A 20,418-nucleotide genomic window follows, 5' to 3' on the forward strand; every position below is an offset into this window, starting at 1 on the left:
CTATATGTACAGCATCTTTGTGGAGGCTGTGGGAGAGACGAAGGGAAATGATTGGCTATCTGTCAAAGATATTTTTGCAGAAAGCTTGATGGAAAAACTGACTGTCACCACAAGGGTGGACAGGTCAGTAGGTAGATCGATATTCTGCCAGATTGATACACTGCTAGATTGATGGCTAGACAAGGGGTTAGACAGGTCCATTTATGTGTCAATATTGGGTCACAGGAGAGATCATTATATGGGTATAAAGTTCTTGTGGCACATGGCAAGTATGACATGGAGATGGGGAAAGAGCAGTGGAACGGTAGTGTCACGATTAGAATAGGCATTGTGATATGGTGCCGAATTATGAATGTAGAAAAAAAAAAGTACACATAATTTGAAGGAATCTGTGTCCTTAAGCGAATGCTTCTCGGTCCTTGTAGCTTGCAGTTTAGGTTCTAGGTTGGCTGACTTTATAGCCAGGACCCTGAACATGCCCAGATTCACCTTGAGAATTAACGAATGAGAGCATCAGAATCTCTGGATCAGCTCAAGTTGGGCTGCTAGGGGGTTCTACTGATTTAGAAATAAACAGGGGGACATAGGTCCTTGATAAATAATTATCTCTGAAAGTGTTCACCAACACCAGAGGACAACAACATGGACAGCCCCCAGATATTTGGGAACTGCCTTTTATATTTGGTGTCAGAAGCACTGAGTAAAATAGCCAGTTGAGGAATTTTATATTTGGTGTCAGAAGCACTGAGTAAAACAGCCAGTTGAGGAATCTTCCACACATTCTGTTACCATCTCCATTCAAGACTACTGTCGGAAATCTATGTAAACTAGGCTCTCTGGTAACTTCCATGCTTGGCTTATATCCTTTCAGCCCTGTCCTTTCAACCTCAAGAACTCAAGTCTCACCTTTGCTTCATGCTCTGCCAATTCCCAAGATAGAGAGAAAAGAAGACTTTCTTGATCTCTGATCCATCGTGTCCTTGGGATTATCCAAGGACTGGATGATCTCCCTAGGAGAGGCACTCTGTAAAATGAAAGCAATTATGGAACTAAATAAAAGAATTAATTGCATGTAAAGATGTGGACTTGGATGGAAAGATGTTTAAACAAGCTCTGAAAGAAACAGACTGCTGAAAGCAATTTTCTAATCAAAGGGAAATAAAAAGATTCAATCACTACTTTGCGTTAATCTAGAAAACATGTCTTCATGGTGAAGTAGTCTTGAAATGGACTTACAGATGAAGTGGAAGAAAAGTCTTGCTTTTCAACATAAGAAGGGACCACTGGTGAAAGGGTCAAGATGCTGAGGGACACAAGGAATGCCTGAAAAACAAGAAAAGAAGAGCTTCCTTTCATTTTTTTTTTTAAAAACAAGTATTAAGTTTTCTATAAGGAATGTGTCTGATTCCAATAGAAATTCTGAGTCTATTTCATTGGAAAGTCATGATTTTCCTCCCTTTGGGAAATCTTCCAAGTTTCTCATTATGAAGACGGTATTCACTGTAGACACTGTAGACATTCCTGGAACATCTTCCTTTTCTCCTTTACAGGGGAGATGGTGTCAACAGTGCTGGAGACAGATGTCAATGTGAACCAGCAGATAAATGCATTAAACAGATGCTAATGTAAACCAGTAGACAACCCTTTAGGTTAATTGTGCTTCTGAACTCTAAGAAGCCTTACATAAAGTAGTGGAATAGTCAGGGTCACCGGTTCAAAGTAGAAAAAAGGTTAAGAGACTTAGTTTTTGTACCCAACTTTCCAATAGATCACCAAATGACTTGGGGACTTCACTCCGTGCTAGTTCTCAGGAGTTCTATGGGCCAATCTGCTTATCCAGACAGAACATGGACAAAGGAATGAGTAGTCTAGTTCTACAAGAAATCATCTCATGACCTGGTACTGATAAAGTTCTCAACACTTTATAGAAAAAGTTAACTGAAAATATGAACCCCCCCCAAGATTTATTTGCTTTGTGTCCATCACCCATGCCAAATGCTCCGAGCATTAAATGTCTAAGGAATGGAGAATGTGCTGAGCTAAGTCTGGTTTTGTTTTGTTGCAGAGGTAACAGACAGGAAGCTGACTATGGAGGAAGAGGAGGCCAAGAGGATAGCAGAGATGGGAAAGCCAGTGTTGGGTGAACACCCCAAACTAGAGGTCATCATTGAAGAATCCTATGAGTTCAAGGTCAGGTCATGAACAAAGGTTCACTGAATAGGAGAGCGGGAATGGAGGTTTTGTTTGTTTGTTTTCGTTTTCACCACTGAATATGTCAAGTTGAAACTAAACTATTTACATACCCAACCCTGTCTTTTTGTCCATTTGTAACATGGAGTTAATAGTATTGGCCATGAATATCCGGGGGAAAAACTGTGACATAGCTTATGCAATAAATGGACTATTGTACTTCTAGATATACCATCACTATAGTTTAGCTTTATTTTAAAGTGAGTTTTACTACTGTGAGGCATACTGACATCAACATCATTAGCACTATTCTTTATTCTATTACTCTAAATATCCAGTGTCAGGGGTTGCAGAAAAATAAAAGAGTGGGGGGGAGGGAAGTGATAGGATTGTCCCAGAAGATGTCACCTAAGTAAGGGATATCTCTCAGAATCCTCTGGAAGTCGAGGCAACTTTCCCCTAAAGTACCAGACTCCTCCTCATCCAGAACATTCTAACCTCATGGTTCCAAGTTTTTATCTTCCTGACAGAGTACAGTGGACAAACTGATCAAGAAGACAAATCTAGCCTTGGTTGTGGGGACCCATTCCTGGAGGGACCAGTTCATGGAAGCCATCACTGTCAGTGCAGGTAGGAGGCTCTTCAAATAGACAAAAGTCTTGCTGGGAGAATCAGACAACATTTGAGAAGTTAGAACTCAGCCACCTCAACAGCCCACCAATTTCTAGGAAAGTCTTTGTGTTCAGTCTTTTCAGCTCTAGTCCTCCATGGTTGCCTGTGTTAGTGGGCCACTTTGGAAAAGGATCATGATGTATTTAAAAAAGAAAATGCTATCTCTAGTTTCAAGTCTTGGATCTTCATTATGAACCAGGACATACTATCTTCTCTATCATTCAACTTCCTCATGCCAAATGAGAATTACTGCTATCTTTCTTAGAAAGATAGAAAGAGGGAGTCGGGCGGTAGTGCAGTGGGTTAAGCACATGTGGCTCAAAGCGCAAGGACTGGCGTGAGGATCCCGGTTCGAGCCCCTGCCTCACCATCTGCAGAGAAGTCGCTTCACAGGCGGTGAAGCAGGTCTGCAGGTGTCTATCTCTCTCTCCCCCTCTCTGTCTTCCACTTCTCTCTCCATTTCTCTCTGTCCTATCCAACAACGACGACAACAATAAAACAACAAGGGCAACAAAAGGGAATAAATAAATAAATACTTTTTAAAAAGGAAGATAGAAAGATACAGAGTACCAAAAATAAATGCAATAAATTGATTCCTGTCCTCCTTCCCCTTATTAATCTGACCTTCCTTTCTGCGCAATAGGGAATTATTCTGATATAGAAGCAGAGGGATTCAGGGCTTGTAGAAATCATTGCAGTGACTCTGGCAAACCTCCACCCTGGATGCTTCTGAAACTGTCTTTCAGCATTCACTGACAGGTTCCTTCCGTGGTGATCCGAGGACAGCCAGTGCCCGAGAGGCTTACAAAGGTGCTAGAATGGAAAGGGGAGGGGGCCTCACCACTCATACCAATACTGCTTTGCAGTCCACCAAGGCCTCTCTGCACAGCTGATCACTCATGGCCTTGTCTCTTTTCATGAGGCTTTGTTGTCATGGCAACCCACAGTGTCATATCCCCCGGGGGTCCCAGAGACAGAGAAGAAGTACAGCCGGCAAGAGAAGGCTGCTGCCGCCTGCCCGCCCGCCGGCTGCCCCACTTTTCGCATTGTTGGCTGCAGCTACTCCCAGGACCCCTTCTGATGACCTTCCTTTACCCCTAAAGAGACAGTAAACAAAATGCAGGCCACAGAATCTCCTCTTCTGCTTCAAATGAGGCAACTGAGATTCAGAAGCAAAAGGTGCTTTACCCCAGTTCGCAAATTCTCATGTTCAGGCAGAGGTGGAAGCTAGCGTCCTGACTCCTGCTCTTTTTGAAACCCAGCTTCCAGTGGTTGTGATAAGACATCCCAGAGGCTGATGACAAGGCACCAGCACGCCTTGGCACATCGTATCCTCCTGGACTGTTGAATGGACAGCTCTGCCCACATTTCCTGGCCAGGACAGACAGGACCCATTCCTGCTCTCTCTCCCCCCTGATATCTGGAGGGTGGCAGAGGCTCCTGGGATGCCCATGTGATCTGGAGTGACAGTCATCCCTCTGGGCGTGGGAAGTGGCTCGAGCCACAAGGTCAGTGCAGCAGTCACGTCAGGAGGATCAGAGAGGCTTCCCAGTAGAACCCCATGCAGGGTAAACACACAGCTGAGGGTGTTTTCCTCATGCAGGCAGCCCAGTGCAATCTGTTCTGTCCTTCAGCGTTGTGTCCTACTCATGTTCTCTTATCCTCCCTCTTAATTTTTTTCTCTCTCTTTGTCCTTATTTTCCTGTCCTCGCTTCCCCATGGACTGTAGGTCTGCCACATCCAGATCGGCCAATGGGACAGCCCAACTTGTCTTCCATTTGTCAGTTCATTTCTGGTGTTCGCTCCAGCGTGAACCAGAGTCTCCTTCCAAATGATGTTGCTCTTGATTGTGGGCTGGACTCGCCTTTCTCATGAACAGGGATCTGACCTTGCTGCCCTTCCCCCCCCCCCCCCCCCCCCGGGCTTGTCTGTCTTATCTCCAGCAGGAGACGAGGATGAGGATGAGTCAGGAGAGGAGAGACTGCCATCCTGCTTTGACTACGTCATGCACTTCCTGACGGTCTTCTGGAAAGTGTTGTTTGCCTGCGTGCCCCCCACAGAGTACTGTCACGGCTGGGCCTGCTTCGCTGTCTCCATCCTCATCATTGGCGTGCTCACAGCCATAATCGGGGACCTGGCCTCCCACTTTGGCTGCACCATCGGCCTCAAGGACTCAGTCACGGCTGTTGTCTTTGTGGCATTTGGCACCTCTGTGCCAGGTGAGAATGAGGTGTACTTGGGTGTGCAGTTGGTCTGAATGGCCTCTGTACTTCACCTCATTATTTCCCTCGCCGTCTCAGGAGCTTAATAGGGTCTTTGTCCTTAAGGTACCCAGAAGTCAACCAAAGGGACCGATCGATGGTGATGTAACTATAAAGTTATTTATTTATTTATTTATTTATTTATTTTACCTCCAGGGGTTATCACTGGGGCTTGGTGCCAGCATTATGAATTCACTGTTCCTGGCTGCTGTTTTTTTCCGTTTTATTGTATAAGGCAGAGAGAAATTGAGAGAGGAGGAGGAGGCAGGGGGAGAGAGGGACACCTGCAGACCTACATCCCCACTTGTGAAACTTCCTACCTGCAGGTGGGGAGCCAGGGGGCTCAAACTCAGATCCTTGCTCTGGTCCTTGTGCTTGGTACTATGTATGCTTAACTGGGTGTGCCACTGCCCGGCCCCCTACAGCTAACATTTGTTGAGCTCTTTTGATGTGTACACTAAACAATTAATATGTTTCGTCCATGCAGTGCTCACCAAAACTCTGTTCAATAGAAAATTATTAGTAGTATTATTTTATTATTATTATTATTTACCAGAGCACTGCTCAGCTCTGGTTTATGGTGGTAGGGGGGATTGAACCTGGGACTTTGGAGCCTCAGCCACTAGAGTCTATTTGCATAACCATTATGCTATCTACCCTCACCCTAATCTTTTTTTATTACTAAAAAAAAAATTAGAGACAGAGAAGTAGAGAGAGAAAGAGAGCACCGAGGCTCCCTTCATCCTGGGTCACGCGAATGGTAAAGCAGGGCGCTATCCAGGTGAGTTATTTTGCTGGTCCAAGGACAGTTCAGTATCTCACTTGACAGATGAGGAAACTGAGAATAGAAGTTAAGCACCTTGCCTAAGTAAGTAGCCCAATTCCTCCCTCCCCCATCTTTGTTTATTAGCACGAGAGAGGGAGAGAGAACCAGAGCATCACTCTGGCAGAACTCAGGACCTCCTGGGCTTCAGTCACCCAACTTCTTTTTGCTTTATTTTTTAAAAATTTTATTTATTTATTATTGGATAGAGACAGAGAGAAATTGAGAGAGGAAGGGAGGTAGAAAGGGAGAGGGACAGAGAGACACCTGCAGCCCTGCTTTACCACTCGTGAAGCTTTCCCCCTGCAGGTGGGGACCAGGGGTTTGAACCTGGGTCCTTGTGCGCTGTAGTGTATGTGCTTAACCAGGTGCGCCACCTCCTGGTCCCTGTGACCCAACTTCTTAACCTCCACATAACATGGATATATAACATAGATTCAATAATATAGATTCAAATAATATATAATTATGTATATTACATATCATATAATAAATAATATATAATTATATATCATATAATTCAAATAATATAGACAATATATTCCTTCCATTTCCCTCTGGGAGTCTCTGAGAAGCTAAAGATTGGTCTGCGGGACTATGTCCCAACAGAAACGCACACTTGACCTTCTCTGTTTTAGAATAAAGTGTCTCTCAGCAGGATGGCTGAGGGAAAATCAACAAGGTTTGGTCCTTCTGTATGATGAATTCATAGCCCTTGATAGAAGACAGTAGGAACAAACATACATTTGTTAAATTTTTTAGGCAAACACTTCCCACTCCTGATATAATTTGATACTATAATTAAAGTCACCACAATAATTTCTGTGACGAAGAAAACACAGGTGCTGTTCAAGTATCAACCAATTTCAGGGCTAGATTGGGTGGGCTAGTGTGCAGAGACTACATTCACTCAGGTCCCTTCCATGGTTCATTTGGGATCTTGGAGGTGTCCACTGTCTTAAGAAGAAATAGGGGGAGTTGGGCGGTAGTGCAGGTTAAGCGCACGCAGGTGGCTCAAAGCCCAAGGACCTGCGTAAGGATCCCGGTTCGAGCCCCCGGCTCCCCACCTGCAGGGCAGTCACTTCACGGGCAGTGAAGTAGGTCTGCAGGTGTCTGTCTTTCTGTCCCCATCTCTGTCTTCCCCTCCTCTCTCCATTTCTCTCTGTCCTATCCAACAACAATGACAGCAATAATAACTGCAACGATAGAACAACAAGGGCAACAGAAGGGAATAAATAAATAAATAAATAAATATTTAAGAAAAAGAAGAAGAAATAGGAATCCTTCAGCCCTCATAAGACAGGGTTGTCACCTGGACCAAGAGACCCTCTTCTCCTGGAGAACACCTTTCTCTCGCTCTAAAACAACCTTCCCCTGCAGACCAGTGGGATGACTGGCATATACATGGGTGCTTCAGGAAGCCAGCTTATGATGGGAATGTACTGGGTGACAGGCAATTTGATGGAAGGTCCTAGGCTTTGTGGAGGCAGATGTTCTATGAACAGTTCTCCAGGCCTTGAGAGCCCTAAACTGTCAGAAGGGAAGGGAGAGATGTGGAGAGAAGGATTGGACATTAGAAGGATCCTGGGGCGGGAGGGTGGGGGGGACTGAAGTTAGAGGGAATAAAATGCAAGAGACTTTTTCTGGGAGACCTGAGAACACTGGCAGGCCAGGAGAAGCCAGACAGATAGATAGCTTGGGGCACTTCCAAGTTCTTGCAGTCCGTCCAGAAACAGCTGGCAGCAGGGGGCACTTGAAGAAAGCTATGCCATAGTCCACTTAGCTGATTCAGTGCCTTTGGCTGAAGCTCTTTGGATGGAGGACAAGGGTACAAAAAAGGGCCTGGTGCCAGGAGGTGGCACACCTGGTTAAGCACACATGTAACAGTGTGCAGGGATCCAGGTTCAAGCCCCTAATCCCCTCCCCAGCTGCAGGAGGAAAACTTTTTAAGTGGTGAAGCAGGGCTGTAGGTGTCTCTCTCTCTCTCTCTATCTCCCCTCCCTCTCAATTTCTGTTTCTATCCAATAATAAATAAAACAAAAAGGATGAAGGCTTTTAGGGTCACATATCTTGCTAACTTCCTAGGTGAAGTTGGAGAGCATTCTTGACCTTCATTTGCTCTTACCTGTAAAATAAAAGGTTTGGGCTAGATATTGCAGACAGTCCATTTATGGTCAAAGAATTGCTTTATCCTCCAAGGCCCTGTGCTCTGTAAAGTAACTGCAGAAGCATAGCCCTCTCTTCCTTGAGCCCAGAGCTCACCATGCCTGTCCTTCTCATGTTCCCCACCATGTCCTCTGACCCTGTAAATCCAGCATTGCACTCAGCATGGAGTCCGCAGGTTAGGGTAGTAACTGTACTGTGTGAGTACACGCTTTAAGTGAGCTACACACAGGCATCTACTGGAAGCCTGCCAGGATATCCAGATTCCCCTTACCAATTAATAATAATAACCAAAAAGAGCAAACAGACCCACTCAGAAAATATCTGAACCAGAAAGGTCCTTAGGAATCTTTCAGACTCTGGCCCACGAGGAGAAGGGAGCTCAGAGACGGGACGGGACTCACCCAAGGCCACATAGCTTGTGGTGGGCAGGGGGAGGTCCAGCTCCCAACTGCCTCTATCCTCTTCCAGATACATTTGCCAGCAAAGCTGCAGCCATCCAGGACGTGTACGCAGATGCCTCCATCGGCAACGTCACCGGCAGCAACGCCGTCAATGTCTTCCTGGGCATCGGCCTGGCCTGGTCCGTGGCCGCCATCTACTGGGCCCTGCAGGGACAAGAGTTCCACGTGTCGGCCGGCACGCTGGCCTTCTCGGTCACCCTCTTCACCATCTTCGCGTTTGTCTGCATCAGCGTGCTCCTGTACCGCAGGCGGCCCCACCTGGGCGGGGAGCTGGGGGGCCCACGTGGCTGCAAGCTTGCCACGGCGTGGCTCTTCGTGAGCCTGTGGCTCCTCTATATACTCTTTGCCACTTTGGAGGCTTACTGCTACATCAAGGGGTTCTGAAGCATGGAATGGGGCCTCCACAGGGCAGGCCTGAGACTTCTCCTAAGAGACGGGCGCTACACCCACGCTGGCCTCTCTGGAGGGAGCAACCTTGGAGGGGCGGCATCAGGACCTGAGCCCCTGGAACTTCACCTCACCTCAGCCCTGATCGTGAACTCAAAGGGCAGAGTCTCGATGCAACAAAACGGAGGACACACCCACCCCACCAAGTATTTAATTCAACACAAACGACAACAGCAACAAATCCACCTCCAGCCCTCCCCCTCATCCCTGACCCCACAGCAAAGGTCACACCCTTTCGCCAGCTTCCATCTGTTTCCGACTCTTCCTTCGCTTCCCTTCCCCTGGGGGCAGAGTTTCTCCTGTCTGTCCGGCTGGTGCATCTTTGTCTCTCACTCAGCTGGTAGAGCGTGAAAATGAATGAGTCCTGTCCAAGTGGCTGGTTTGGGCTTCTCTGTCATCATGATTTTGATTGCTTTTTTTTGTGTGTGTGTGTGTGTGTGGTTTTTTTTTTTCCCCTCCCTCACCAGGTTTTGCTGTGTCTGTTGTTGTCATTCATTTTGTCTTTTCTTTTCTAAGTTAGTGACGAGGGTGCTGTGAAGGGACTCACAGTGGATTTCCAGGCACACACATGCCCACTCTCACTGCCTAGCAGCTGCTTCTTCCTTCCAAGGTCCTATCCTCTGTCTCCCTTTGCCCCTCTGAATTCTTTAGAGGGCTGACCATATCTGGGGGAAAACTAGTTTTGCAGACTCACATAGGGCACTAAATCCTGAGGCAGGCGGCTCTTTGTATGTTTCTGTTGAAAGTCGAGTTCAACATTAAAAGTCAGTGTTCTCTTCGTGCCCAAGCCTTTCGAGTCCTGGCTCATGCCAAGGTCAGTGCTGACCCTCCTGCAGGAAAACTTGCTGAGTGAGAGATAGGGGATGAAAAAGGAAGGAAGGGTACAGAGTGGCAGAGGACAACTGGGGAAATGAAAAGCAGAGGTGCCTCTCCACTGTCTTTGGCTACAAATATGAGTCTGTAAAGAGATGTGCCCCTGGTAAGATCTTTAAGGGGAAAGAGTGTATCTAAAACTTCTGAGAACTGTTAGTTCACCACGCCCTCAGCCTCCTCACGCAGCACACCATAGCCGTCTGACTCTAGTTCATGATATAATGTGAAAACAAGGGATCCCTTCCACCTCTCCTGGACCTTCAGGTCACAACTGACAGAATTTTTAACAAGACAGGAACTGAATTCCTCAATTCTCCCACATTCCTGCTTAATTCTAAACCTCAGGAGGCCATCTCTCTCTCTCTCTCTCTCTCTCTCTCTCTCTCTCTCTATCTGTGGGATAATTCTTGCCTGTAAGAGGAATCATAGTTGCCATAATCCCATGGAGCCTGGGTTTATAGAAAAAGAAATCAATGTGTTCTGCAGACTTTATCCCATCAATTTTTTGAAAGACCCTGGCTTTAAAACACACACACACACACACACACACACACACACGAAATCCCCACAAAACTGCCCACAGATCTTTAGACAGTCTGCATTAACATAAATACATTTTTTAAGGGGGAAAGAAAAAATTAAAACACCTGTAATTTAATTTTAAACACATTTTTAAGAGGAAAAAAGTAAAGAGAAGCAGTGCTCATGTCATAAGCTACATTGACAGTCACCAGTGGAAATGTTGAATTGGTTTTAAAAAAATAAATAAAATCTATACTTACATCTCTCTAAATGCAGCTTGATTCTCCCTGTAATTCTTCAGCAAAAGGTCCAGGGGGCCACGGTGGGCCTCTTCTGGAGCAGGTGTGGTTGAAGTGAAGGTGTCAGCTCCTATTTGTACCTCTTCTTTGTATCTGTCATCTCTTCAGATGCCAGTGTGCCAGGCCCAATATTTTTAAAGCAGAACAATACTTCAGGGAAATGCCATCTGTCAAAACCTGAACTTTTAAGATGCTGGAGGACATAAACCATGAAGCTATGATGATTAAAGGAAAAGGAGATTTTCGTCTGAGCAAGGCCTAGCGGGGCATGATTCCAACTAGCAAAACAGTGCCCTGTGTTTACTGCCAGTCGGATGATCATTAATTCATCTAGGCATGGGCAGGCAAAGTGGTTCACGTGGTCTGAATGTGTGACCCGGGTTCAAGCCCAACGCCTGTCACGTTGGGGGGGTCAGGTGCTGTTATATCTCTCCCTATCTCTCTCTGCTTCTATCTCTGTCTTTATACTTTATTTATTTATTGGATAGAGACAGATTAATTGAGAAGGAATGGGGAGACAGGGAGGGAGAGAGAAAGGGAGACACCTGCAGCCCTGTTTCACCACTAGTCAAGCTTCCGTCTGTAGCTTCTGTCACAAGAAACAGAAACACCTTATACAAATTCAAGAGATGGTGAGTCAGTATCGTGAAGGCTTGGAAAAGGCTCTGGTGGTAACGAGGGGAAGGGCACAGCAGGCTGTGGAGACTGAGTGCCACCAGGGTCAGAGCCACTCTCCTCTTGGCCCCCCGAACACACATAATCTCCCCAGTCCGTGCTTCTTCTTCATGGAGAGGTCTCTGTCTTGGTTGTCTTCCACTCAGTGTAGCATGGCCCCAGCACAGCTCTGACACTCATGGCCTCACAGCTCTGTTCCCAATACTGACCGAAACAGCCCTCTTGTTATCTGAGTGTAAATTCTCAGTGGAGAGAATGTGAGCAATTCTCCATCCCCAAAGGACCATCCCAGACAGAGAAGGCATACTATCATTTGAGCAGTGTGGAGACTGTAGGCTATATGGTTCTCAAGGTTCTATTAAGAATTGCAGTTGTCCAGCTGGTGGCTCTGGAGGGAACACAACTTGAATGCATGAACCTCCAGACCCCATCCCTGGCATGATATTTGCCTGAGGTGAGCGATGCTGTAGTGTCTCATAAAATAACTATTTTTATTAAAAAAAATAAAATTGGTGGCACACCTGGTTAAGTGTACACACTAGTGCACAAGCCCCAGGTCTCCACCTGCAGGGGGAAAGCTTCAGGAGTGACGAAGCGGGGCTACAGGTGTCTGTCTCTTTCCCTCTCTATCTTCCCCTCCTATCTCAATTTTTGTCTGTCTCTATCCAATAATAAATAAATAAAAATTAAAAGAGAATAAAAATATTTAAGAATAAAAGAAAAAAGGAAACCCACAGAATGGGCAAGGAAAAAACGACACAGCTGTCTTCTGTGAGTGCTCCAAGAATGGCATACAAAGAGTGCCATGGGCAGGGGCTGGGCAATGGCGCACCGAGTTAAGTGCACATAGTATGAAGTACAAGGATCCAGGTTCAAGCCCACAGCTCCCTCTTGAAGGGGGAGGGCACTTCACAAATAGTGAAGCAGGCCTGCAGGTCTTTCTCTCCTCCTCTGGCAAATTCTTTCTATCCTATCAAATAAAATGAAAAAAAAAAAAAAGGCCATCAGGAGCAGTGGCTTCATAGTGCCAGCACCAAGCCCCAGCAATAACCCTGAAGGCAAAAAAAAAAAAAAAAAAAAGAATGCCAGGGAAAATGGAAGAACACTCACTCTGCCTGGAAGAATGGGGCAGACTTCAGAGACTGACGTCCACGGAGAATCCTGAAGGAAGTATACAGTGTGCTCCACCTTAGTGAGGTGGCTTGGTATTGAAAGACAGACAAACAGAAGACAGACAAACCTGGATGAGACAGGAGACTGGGAGTCGTGGTTGGCATGGTTACAGAGTAGCATTGAAGAGGAAGGGTCACAGTGTTCTCTGCTAAGGAATTGGAGCCAGACACAGTGGCATCCTGAGAATGGTGTCAGGCCAGAGGAAGGTTATCAGGTTGTGTTGAAGCCTGCTTCTTTGTTCTCTTTCTGGCCTGTGGTGTTCTTGCCTGGGCTTAGTCAACAAGGAACTGAGAAAGCAGCATCAGGAGTCTAAGTCCTGCAATGGAAGATGATAACTGGAAAGTATGATGGTGAGAAACATACAGTGAAAGAGGAGGTGGAGAAAGGGATTGACTAGAAAGCTTGTATGGAGGTCAGGAGACGACTTACCTGGTAAAGTACATACCTCACCCAGCATGAGGTCCTGAGTTTGAGCCCTGGCACTGCATAGGAGCTCCATAGATAGCATCTGGTGTGGGGCCGGCCACTCTGGGTCCCCCCTGCCTCCCCCAGCCGTTGGGGAGATGGAGGTCAGAGCAGCCACCTGGGGGGTGGGGGGCTGGGATAGCTCTGCGTGCTGATGGCAAAGTGCACAGAGAGACAGGGCAGTCAGCTCTGGGAAAGCTTCAGTGGGACAATTTGTTTATTAAAGGAAAATGCAGGTAAATATATCCCTAACTTGGGGTGGGGGGAAGGTAGAGGTAACTATTAACCCAAACACAGAGCAATACAATGCATGGTCACATTTTGACCAACAGACTGTTTGATCACAAGTAAAAGGTTACCATACAAGGTTTGGTCACAAGCTTTACAATATCCATTTTTCCGGAGGTAGATTGCAGGCACTTGAGGGCGGGGGTGGGGGGTGGGGGCGGGGAGGGAGGCAGCTGAGCAATCAGGATGTTTGCTGGCAGTTTTAAGGTTAACCCATGGCTTTTAATTAAAGAAGGAAAGGGGGGAGTTGGCATGTGTAGAAAGGCGCCCATGTACGGGGGTCCAGCCATCATAAATTCCAGAGACCTGGGGGACCTGTCCTTGTCTTGACCAGAAGGCAGAGTTGGGGGTCAATCCACTTGGACCTCATGGAAACAATGGCCTGGACTTTTCAGGACAGTGGGCCCCCACTCTCCAACAATCTGGTAAGTTGAGAGGGGAGGGTAAGGTAGAGGGGGAAAGAGACAGATAGACAACTACAGCTCTGCTTCACTACTCATGAAACTTTCCTTCTTCTGCAGGTGGGGATTAGGGGGTTGAACCTGTGTCCTTGCACACAGTAACCAGGTGCACCACTGCCTGGCCCTGTATCCAGTAAGTTCTATGAATGGTGGAGCAGTGCTGAGGTACTTACTTCTCAATGTCTGTCTCACCCACTTTGTAATTTTTTTTTTAACTTGACCTGGGGAGTACTCTGGATGGTACTGTGCATGAGTGGGACTGTGGTCTTACTGCTTGGTGCATAAAGCAAAGCTCAATTGTTTGGTTTTTCACCAACCAACAAAGTTGGAAATTTAAAAAATGTCCTTCCTCCCAACAGATAGGAAAGGAAGAATCTTGAAACCCATGTGTAACCAGCTGGCCTCTCTTTTGAGTCATTTCTTGATTATCCTACCTGGATAAAGGTAGGGTGAGGGACAAGTTGGGATGGATCACAGGGAAGAGACAAGAGGGTTGAGAAGAGGAGTTGGGGGATCTGAAGACCTAGAGACCAGTCTAGATGCCACTGCTCAGCAGTTCTGTGGATTTACTGCATTCTGTCTCTGTCTCCTTTCTGGGTCCAATTCCTGACATACAAATAAGGCTTTAGGAACATCCTCTGAAGTATTATTTCTAGCGTTAGCACTAGGATTCTAGAGCACACACGGACAAAGTGTGTGTGTGTGTGTGTGTGTGTGTGTGTGTGTGTGTGTGTGTGTGTGATCAAACTGCCTCTCCATTTATCACTAGAGTGTTGCAGATGTCCCTTGAAACTCCCTGGCCATCTGGTCTGTGGATTCATCAGTGTAAGGACACTGCCAGACATGGTGCAAATGCTTATTTCAGAGCTTTCTACTGATCAAGCCCTGGTATCCTCCTCCCTGAACTCATGTATTACCTAGCATAATGCTAGCTGCCGTAATAAATATCCCCCAACATTTCAGTGCCTTCGCACAAGGGAAATGTCTTACACATGTAATAGGTAGTTTTCTTCCAAACAGGCTCCCCAGTTTCTTCCACTGTATGCCTCAGCCACTCTCGCTGAAGTGCCCTCTCCCTCTTGACACAGGTGGGAAGAAAATGAGAGAAGATACAGGAGTGTCTGCCTGCCTTGGCTGTGAAGTGATGCTCAACGCTTTTGCTCACAGCCCCACTGATAAAAACTAGTAACTGAACCTGTCCAAGTGCCAAGAAGTCTAGAAAGCAGGGTCCTGGCTGGGCAGTCCCTTCCCCCCAACAGCCGCTCTACAGAGTGAACTTTTTTAATGGATGCAATAATGATTGACAAGACCACAGGATAAAAGAGGTACAATTTCACACAGTTCCCATCACCAGAGTTCCATGTCCCATCCCTCCATTGGAAGCTTCCCTGTCCTTCATCCCTCTCTGGGAGTATGGACCCAGGATCATTATGGGGTGCAGAAGAGAGAAGTTCTGGTTTCTACAATTGCTTCTCCACCAAACATGGGCCTTGATAGTTTGATCCAAATCCCCAGCCTGTTTCTATCTTTCCCCTAGTGGGGCAGGGCTCTGGAGAGGTGAGTTTCCAGGACACATTGGTGAAGTCATCTGCCCAGAGAAGTCGGGATGGCATTGTGACAGCATATGCAACTTGGATTTTTAAGGGCCTTTGCCACAATCCCTTGGATTAAAGATCTTTTTGTGTCTACTACTAACTGCAACCTGATCCATGTCTATGTAAAATGTTATGGTTTACAGGAGGGGGGGGAAGACCTTTTCTTTTTTCTTTCTTTCTTTCTTCCTTCCTTCCTTCCTTCCTTCCTTCCTTCCTTCTTTCCTTCCTTTCCTTCCTTTCCTTCCTTCCTTCCTTCCTTCCTTCCTTCCTTCCTTCCTTCCTTCCTTTCTGTCTTTCTTTTTTTTTGCTTCCAGGGTTACCAATGGGGCTTGGTGCCATCACTATAAAATCACTGCCAACCATTTTTTTTCCATTTTATTGGACAGGACATAGAGACGGAGAGAGGGGAAGATAGCGACTGAGAGAGAAAGGCATACATGACTCCAGCAGACTTGCATCACCTCCTCTGAAGCACCCCTAGCAGGTGGAGAGCAGAGCCTTGAACCCAGGTCCTTCTGCTTGGTAATATGTGCGCTTAACCAGGTATAACACCACTGCCCCCCACAAGACCCTTTCATATACATGTATTTGAGTTGAATAAGGACCACAGTGGTAGATATTTTCCTTACGCTATCAATAATGTTAAATGGTTGTGAGATTAAACAGTAGCTCTGGCTACTGCACTTACAGCCAACACTAACTCTGTATCTAATGGGGGCTTTCATGATCTGATGATCAGAATGTTTCTGTAGTCCTTCTTGAACAAAGGAAAACACAATACAAAATAACATTTAAGATAGAACAACATTTATATGTGTTTCAGAAAGTGATTCCCAGCTTAAATGTATATTGTGTAGCTGGGGACTGAACTTGAGACTTTTGATCCCTCAGGCCTCAAAGTCCTTTTGCCATAACCATTGTGCTGTCTCCCGAGACCTCACTGCTTTTTAATAAAGTTGCAAATCCGTACTTGAGGTTGAGAAGTTCACATCAAAACGTGCATAATTTCCTGGGGTTTTCCTGGTGCTATCCATGGTACTGGGGCCCTCACACTTTAGCACAGAACCACTTCCAAGGACAAAAGCAACCTTGTTAGCATAACGGTGTTTGTTCCAGGCAATGTATGGAACACAGTTACCTTTGTTAAATGACTCCTTGTTAGGGCCTGGGGAAGATAGCATAATAGCTGAAGAGGACTTTAATGCCTATGGCCCACAGGCCCCATAGCTAAGCTCCAACAATAATCCTGGAGGCAAAATAATAATAATAATAATAATAATAATAATAATAATATTTTTTAAAGAGGTGGAAAATGAGGGTGAGCCACTGCTCCCTTGCCCCGTGCATGGAAATACATTGGCCTGACACCTCTGAGGCTCTCCCTCATGCAGACAGGTGTGTCCGGGTCAGCATGGCTTGGGTGATGGCAGATAAAGTGACCAGGGAACTAAGCCAGTGGCAGGGCAGTACATTCAAAAGCAGACACGCAGGGCTGCCTTAGTGAACAGAGAAGTGGGGAGCACACCTCCACTGCCCCTTCTCACCTGTGCCTCCTGCTTGGCGGGTCACCCCTGACTCTGTGGCTCTGGACACTGCCGGGGCCCATGAGGACAAGCAGCTGGAAGATTATGGTACGGACATGCTGACCATAGACTTCCTGGCCATCCTCATCACCACCACCATGGAAAGCCTGCTCATCGGGCTGCTGGGCCCCAGGCTGCTTCAGAAATCTGACCCTCCAGATGCAGATGAAGATGGTGGGGGAGATGGCACTGCAGGCACAGAGGAGAACAGATCACAGGAAGCTGCTGGCAGAGGCAGCTGGGGCAAGAGGCCTGCTGGCACATGCCATGTTGGGGAGCTGGAGACAGCTTCTGCAATGGGGGGTGGGAGAGGTATGCCTCATCATACCAGAGGCGCTGGGTTTGAGCACCATGGGAGTGCCCCGTGTAACTAGGGTGGCTCCATGGATGGTGGAGTGGTGCCATGCTCTCTGTCGCCTGCCTCTGCCACCCCTCCCCTTGTGTGTCATCTATATGGGGACACAGGCCAAAAGGCAAAGCCACCACCTGCTCAGGCTGACGCCCCACCTCCAAGTCTTGCTCCCTCCCTGGTGTCTCTGGCTCAAAACTGTTTGGGGCTCATGACAGTCTCTCTCTCTCCTCACCTCCCTGGCTCATTCACTTCTGCTGTCTCTGCCTCTTGCACTAAACTCCTATGGATTCTTTTTTAAAAAATTGCTTCCTAGTAAGGATGTGCTGCTTTGCAAGACTTAAGTCCTTGGGGTTCTGTAGCAAAGGTTGCTGGGGGAGATAGCACAGCGCTTCTGCAAAAGACGCTCCTGCCTGAGGCGCTGGGGTCCCTGGTTCAATCCCCAGCACCACCATCAGCTAGAACTCAGTAGGGCTCTGGGGAAAATGACAGTAATGTTGTTGTTGTTGATGATGATGAGGAGGAGGATGAGGATGAGGATGAGAATGAGGCTGGGATGAGACAGTATAATGGCTCTGCAAAAAGCCTCTTCTGCCTGAAGCTCTGACATCCTTGCCTTTGTCCTCAGCACCACCATCACAAGAGCTGAGCAGGGCTCTGGTCTTTCTGTCTTTCCCTCTGTGTATCTATCTCATTCTCTCTTTCATTAAAATAAAATATTTAAAAAATAGATGTAGCAGGGCCAAGTGGGGGGCACATTTGGTTGAGAGCCTGTGCTGCAGTCCACTAGGATCCAGTTTTACTTTGTTAGTGGTGAAGCAGGATTGCATGTGTATCTCTGCCTCCCCTTCTTTTTTTTTTTTTTTTTAGTTATCTTTATTTATTTATTTGATAGAGACAGCCAGAAATCAAGAGGAAAGGGGGGATAGTGAGGGAGACAGACAGAGAGACAGACACCTGCCGCTCTGCTTCACCACGCGCAAAACTTTCCCCTTGCAGGCGGGGGCATGAACATTATAACATGTCCTTGCACATTGTAACATGTGTGCTCAACCAAGTGTGCTACCACCCAGCCCCTCTCTCTGTCTCTCTCTATCTCTTCTTCCCCATCTCAATCTCTCAGTCTATAAAATAAATGAAATATTTTTAAAAACTCTGTGTGTGCACATGCATGCACAGCAAAGGCATAATTCTAGTCTGAACATCACTACCATTGATTGCTCCCACCAATAAAAAAAAAAAAGGGAGTCGGGCGGTAGCGCAGTGGGTTAAGTGCACGTGGCGCGAAGCACAAGGACTGACATAAGGATCCCGGTTCGAGCCCCCGGCTCCCCACCTGCAGGGGAGTCGCTTCACAGGCGGTGAAGCAGGTCTGCAGGTGTCTGTCTTTCTCTCCCCCTCTCTGTCTTCCCCTCCTCTCTCCATTTCTCTCTGTCCTATCCAACAACAGCAATGACAACAACGGTAGTGATAACCACAACAATGATAAAACAACAAGGGCAACAAAAGGGAAAAAATGGTCTCCAGGAGCAGTGGATTTGTGGTGCAGGCACCAAGCCCCGGCAATAACCCTGGAGGTAAAAAAAAAAAAAGTGTGTTTTGTTGAACAGAGCCTGGCTCATCTTGGGTGACTGGTGTTGCCAGCCATGGGAGCTGGGGCATCTCACATGCAGGTCCTAGCTATCCCACTCTGCAACCCCTCTGGCCCGCCCACCGCAGGCTTAATGTTCACAAAGTCTCTCTGACGTGTGTCTGCTGGCTCCCCCTGTTCTGGGTGTGTCTGAGGTGTCCATCTATGTCTGAGTCAGCCCTGGGGACATGTCACCACATCAACATAAGGGTGAGGGCAGCGGCTGTGCTGAGGAGACGGGCACTGCACCCACCTCCCTCAGGTGCCTGGCTGGCTGCAGGGTGGGTGCTGGGATGCTGGTCAAGTCCTTCAGATGCTAGCCTGTGGGAGAGTCTGCCTACCCTCACCTTAGACATGGAGCAGCTCTCCTCTTCACCCCCCTTTTAAAAACGTATTTGTTAGTGATGTAATATTGATTTACAAAATTAGATTACTGTACAGAGGTTAGACTCCACACAGTCCCCACCACCAGAGTTCTGTGTCTCCATCCCCCTCCGCTGGAAACTGTGGTGGTTCTCCCAACGTCACAGATATGGGCTGACTTTCTATCTAGAAGTGTGTGTCTATAGCTCCATCTATATGATTTTCCACCCACGTATTCTATGATATTGCCTTTCTAAATAGCACCTACACCTCTATTACTACTTCTAAATGCCTTCCTTTTTTTCCCCCTCTTCTCTCTCAGATAAGAAAAACTATGCCTGGCTTCCTCTAGTGTTTTGCTGATTCTCTTCCCTTTCAGTGATGGCATAAAAACAAGATTCCTGGTGACAAATGCTTCAGGTCCTGGTGGAATTGGAGTTCAGAGCTCTCTGATCATCATCCCCTATTGTTTACACCTCTGGGAGTATGGACCAAGATTCTTTTTGGGGTGATATCCCTTTCATTTTTTAAAATAAGTATCTTCTGGGGCCAGGCGGTGGCACAGCTAGTTAAGTACACACATTAGAGTGTGCAAGGATGCAGGTTCAAGCCCCTGGTCCTCACCTGCAGAGGGAAAGTTTCACAAGTGGTGAAGCAGGGCTGCAGGTGTCTCTCTGTCTCTCTCTCTTCCCTCTCTCTGTCTCCCCCTTCCCTCTCAATTTCTCTCTGTCTCTAACCAATAATAAGGAAATACATATTTTAAAAATAAATAAGTGTCTTCTGAGGCCACCTTAGTTTGGACTCTGTGTTTCTTGCTTCACCATGACTCCACATTCAAACACAAGGCAGGGGGTTCCGTTCTGTCCCTCTTACTCTGCAGGCCGTCCCGGCTTCTGCGTCATCCTCAGTCCCTCAGACCCTGGTGCTTTGGCCTGTGCTCCTGTCAGCTCACAACTCTGGCCACACTTCCATGTTCTGAAAGCTGGGGCTCCTGCTCAGGTCCCCTCCAGTGTGTCTCCACCAAGCTCAGATGTGATGTGCCCTTCAAACTGGACCTCATATGGGCTGGGTGCCCTGGGAGGTGGCGCCCTGAGCTGAGTGCTCTGCTGGCTTCTCAGGTTC

General features: G+C 47.0%; 1 protein-coding gene and 1 long non-coding RNA gene across 10 annotated transcripts in view; one reads left to right on the forward strand and one right to left on the reverse strand.

Annotated features, from left to right (window-relative positions):
- Positions 1-10,729, forward strand: part of SLC8A3 (solute carrier family 8 member A3) — a 162,574-nt gene extending 151,845 nt beyond the window's left edge. For 6 of the 9 annotated variants that reach the window (XM_060175552.1, XM_060175555.1, XM_060175547.1 and 3 more), the window contains 4 exons: positions 2,066-2,190; positions 2,721-2,820; positions 4,806-5,081; positions 8,581-9,085. In XM_060175552.1, coding sequence (XP_060031535.1) covers positions 2,066-2,190; positions 2,721-2,820; positions 4,806-5,081; positions 8,581-8,957 — 878 coding nt within the window. In that variant the 3' untranslated portion in view covers positions 8,958-9,085. Of the gene's footprint in view, positions 1-2,065; positions 2,191-2,720; positions 2,821-4,805; positions 5,082-8,580 lie in introns of all 9 variants that reach the window. The other 3 variants (XM_060175548.1, XM_060175549.1, XM_060175551.1) reach the window with 3 other exon arrangements.
- LOC132533504 (uncharacterized) overlaps positions 1-18,874 on the reverse strand; it is a 189,343-nt gene extending 170,469 nt beyond the window's left edge. Inside the window, exon 1 of the long non-coding RNA XR_009545396.1 lies at positions 18,640-18,874. This is a non-coding gene — a long non-coding RNA (uncharacterized LOC132533504). The remainder of the gene's footprint in view (positions 1-18,639) is intronic.
- Positions 18,875-20,418: the final 1,544 nt, after the last annotated feature.

The sequence above is a fragment of the Erinaceus europaeus genome, chromosome 16 (assembly GCF_950295315.1).
Source record: "Erinaceus europaeus chromosome 16, mEriEur2.1, whole genome shotgun sequence".
Classification (NCBI taxonomy): domain Eukaryota; kingdom Metazoa; phylum Chordata; class Mammalia; order Eulipotyphla; family Erinaceidae; genus Erinaceus; species Erinaceus europaeus.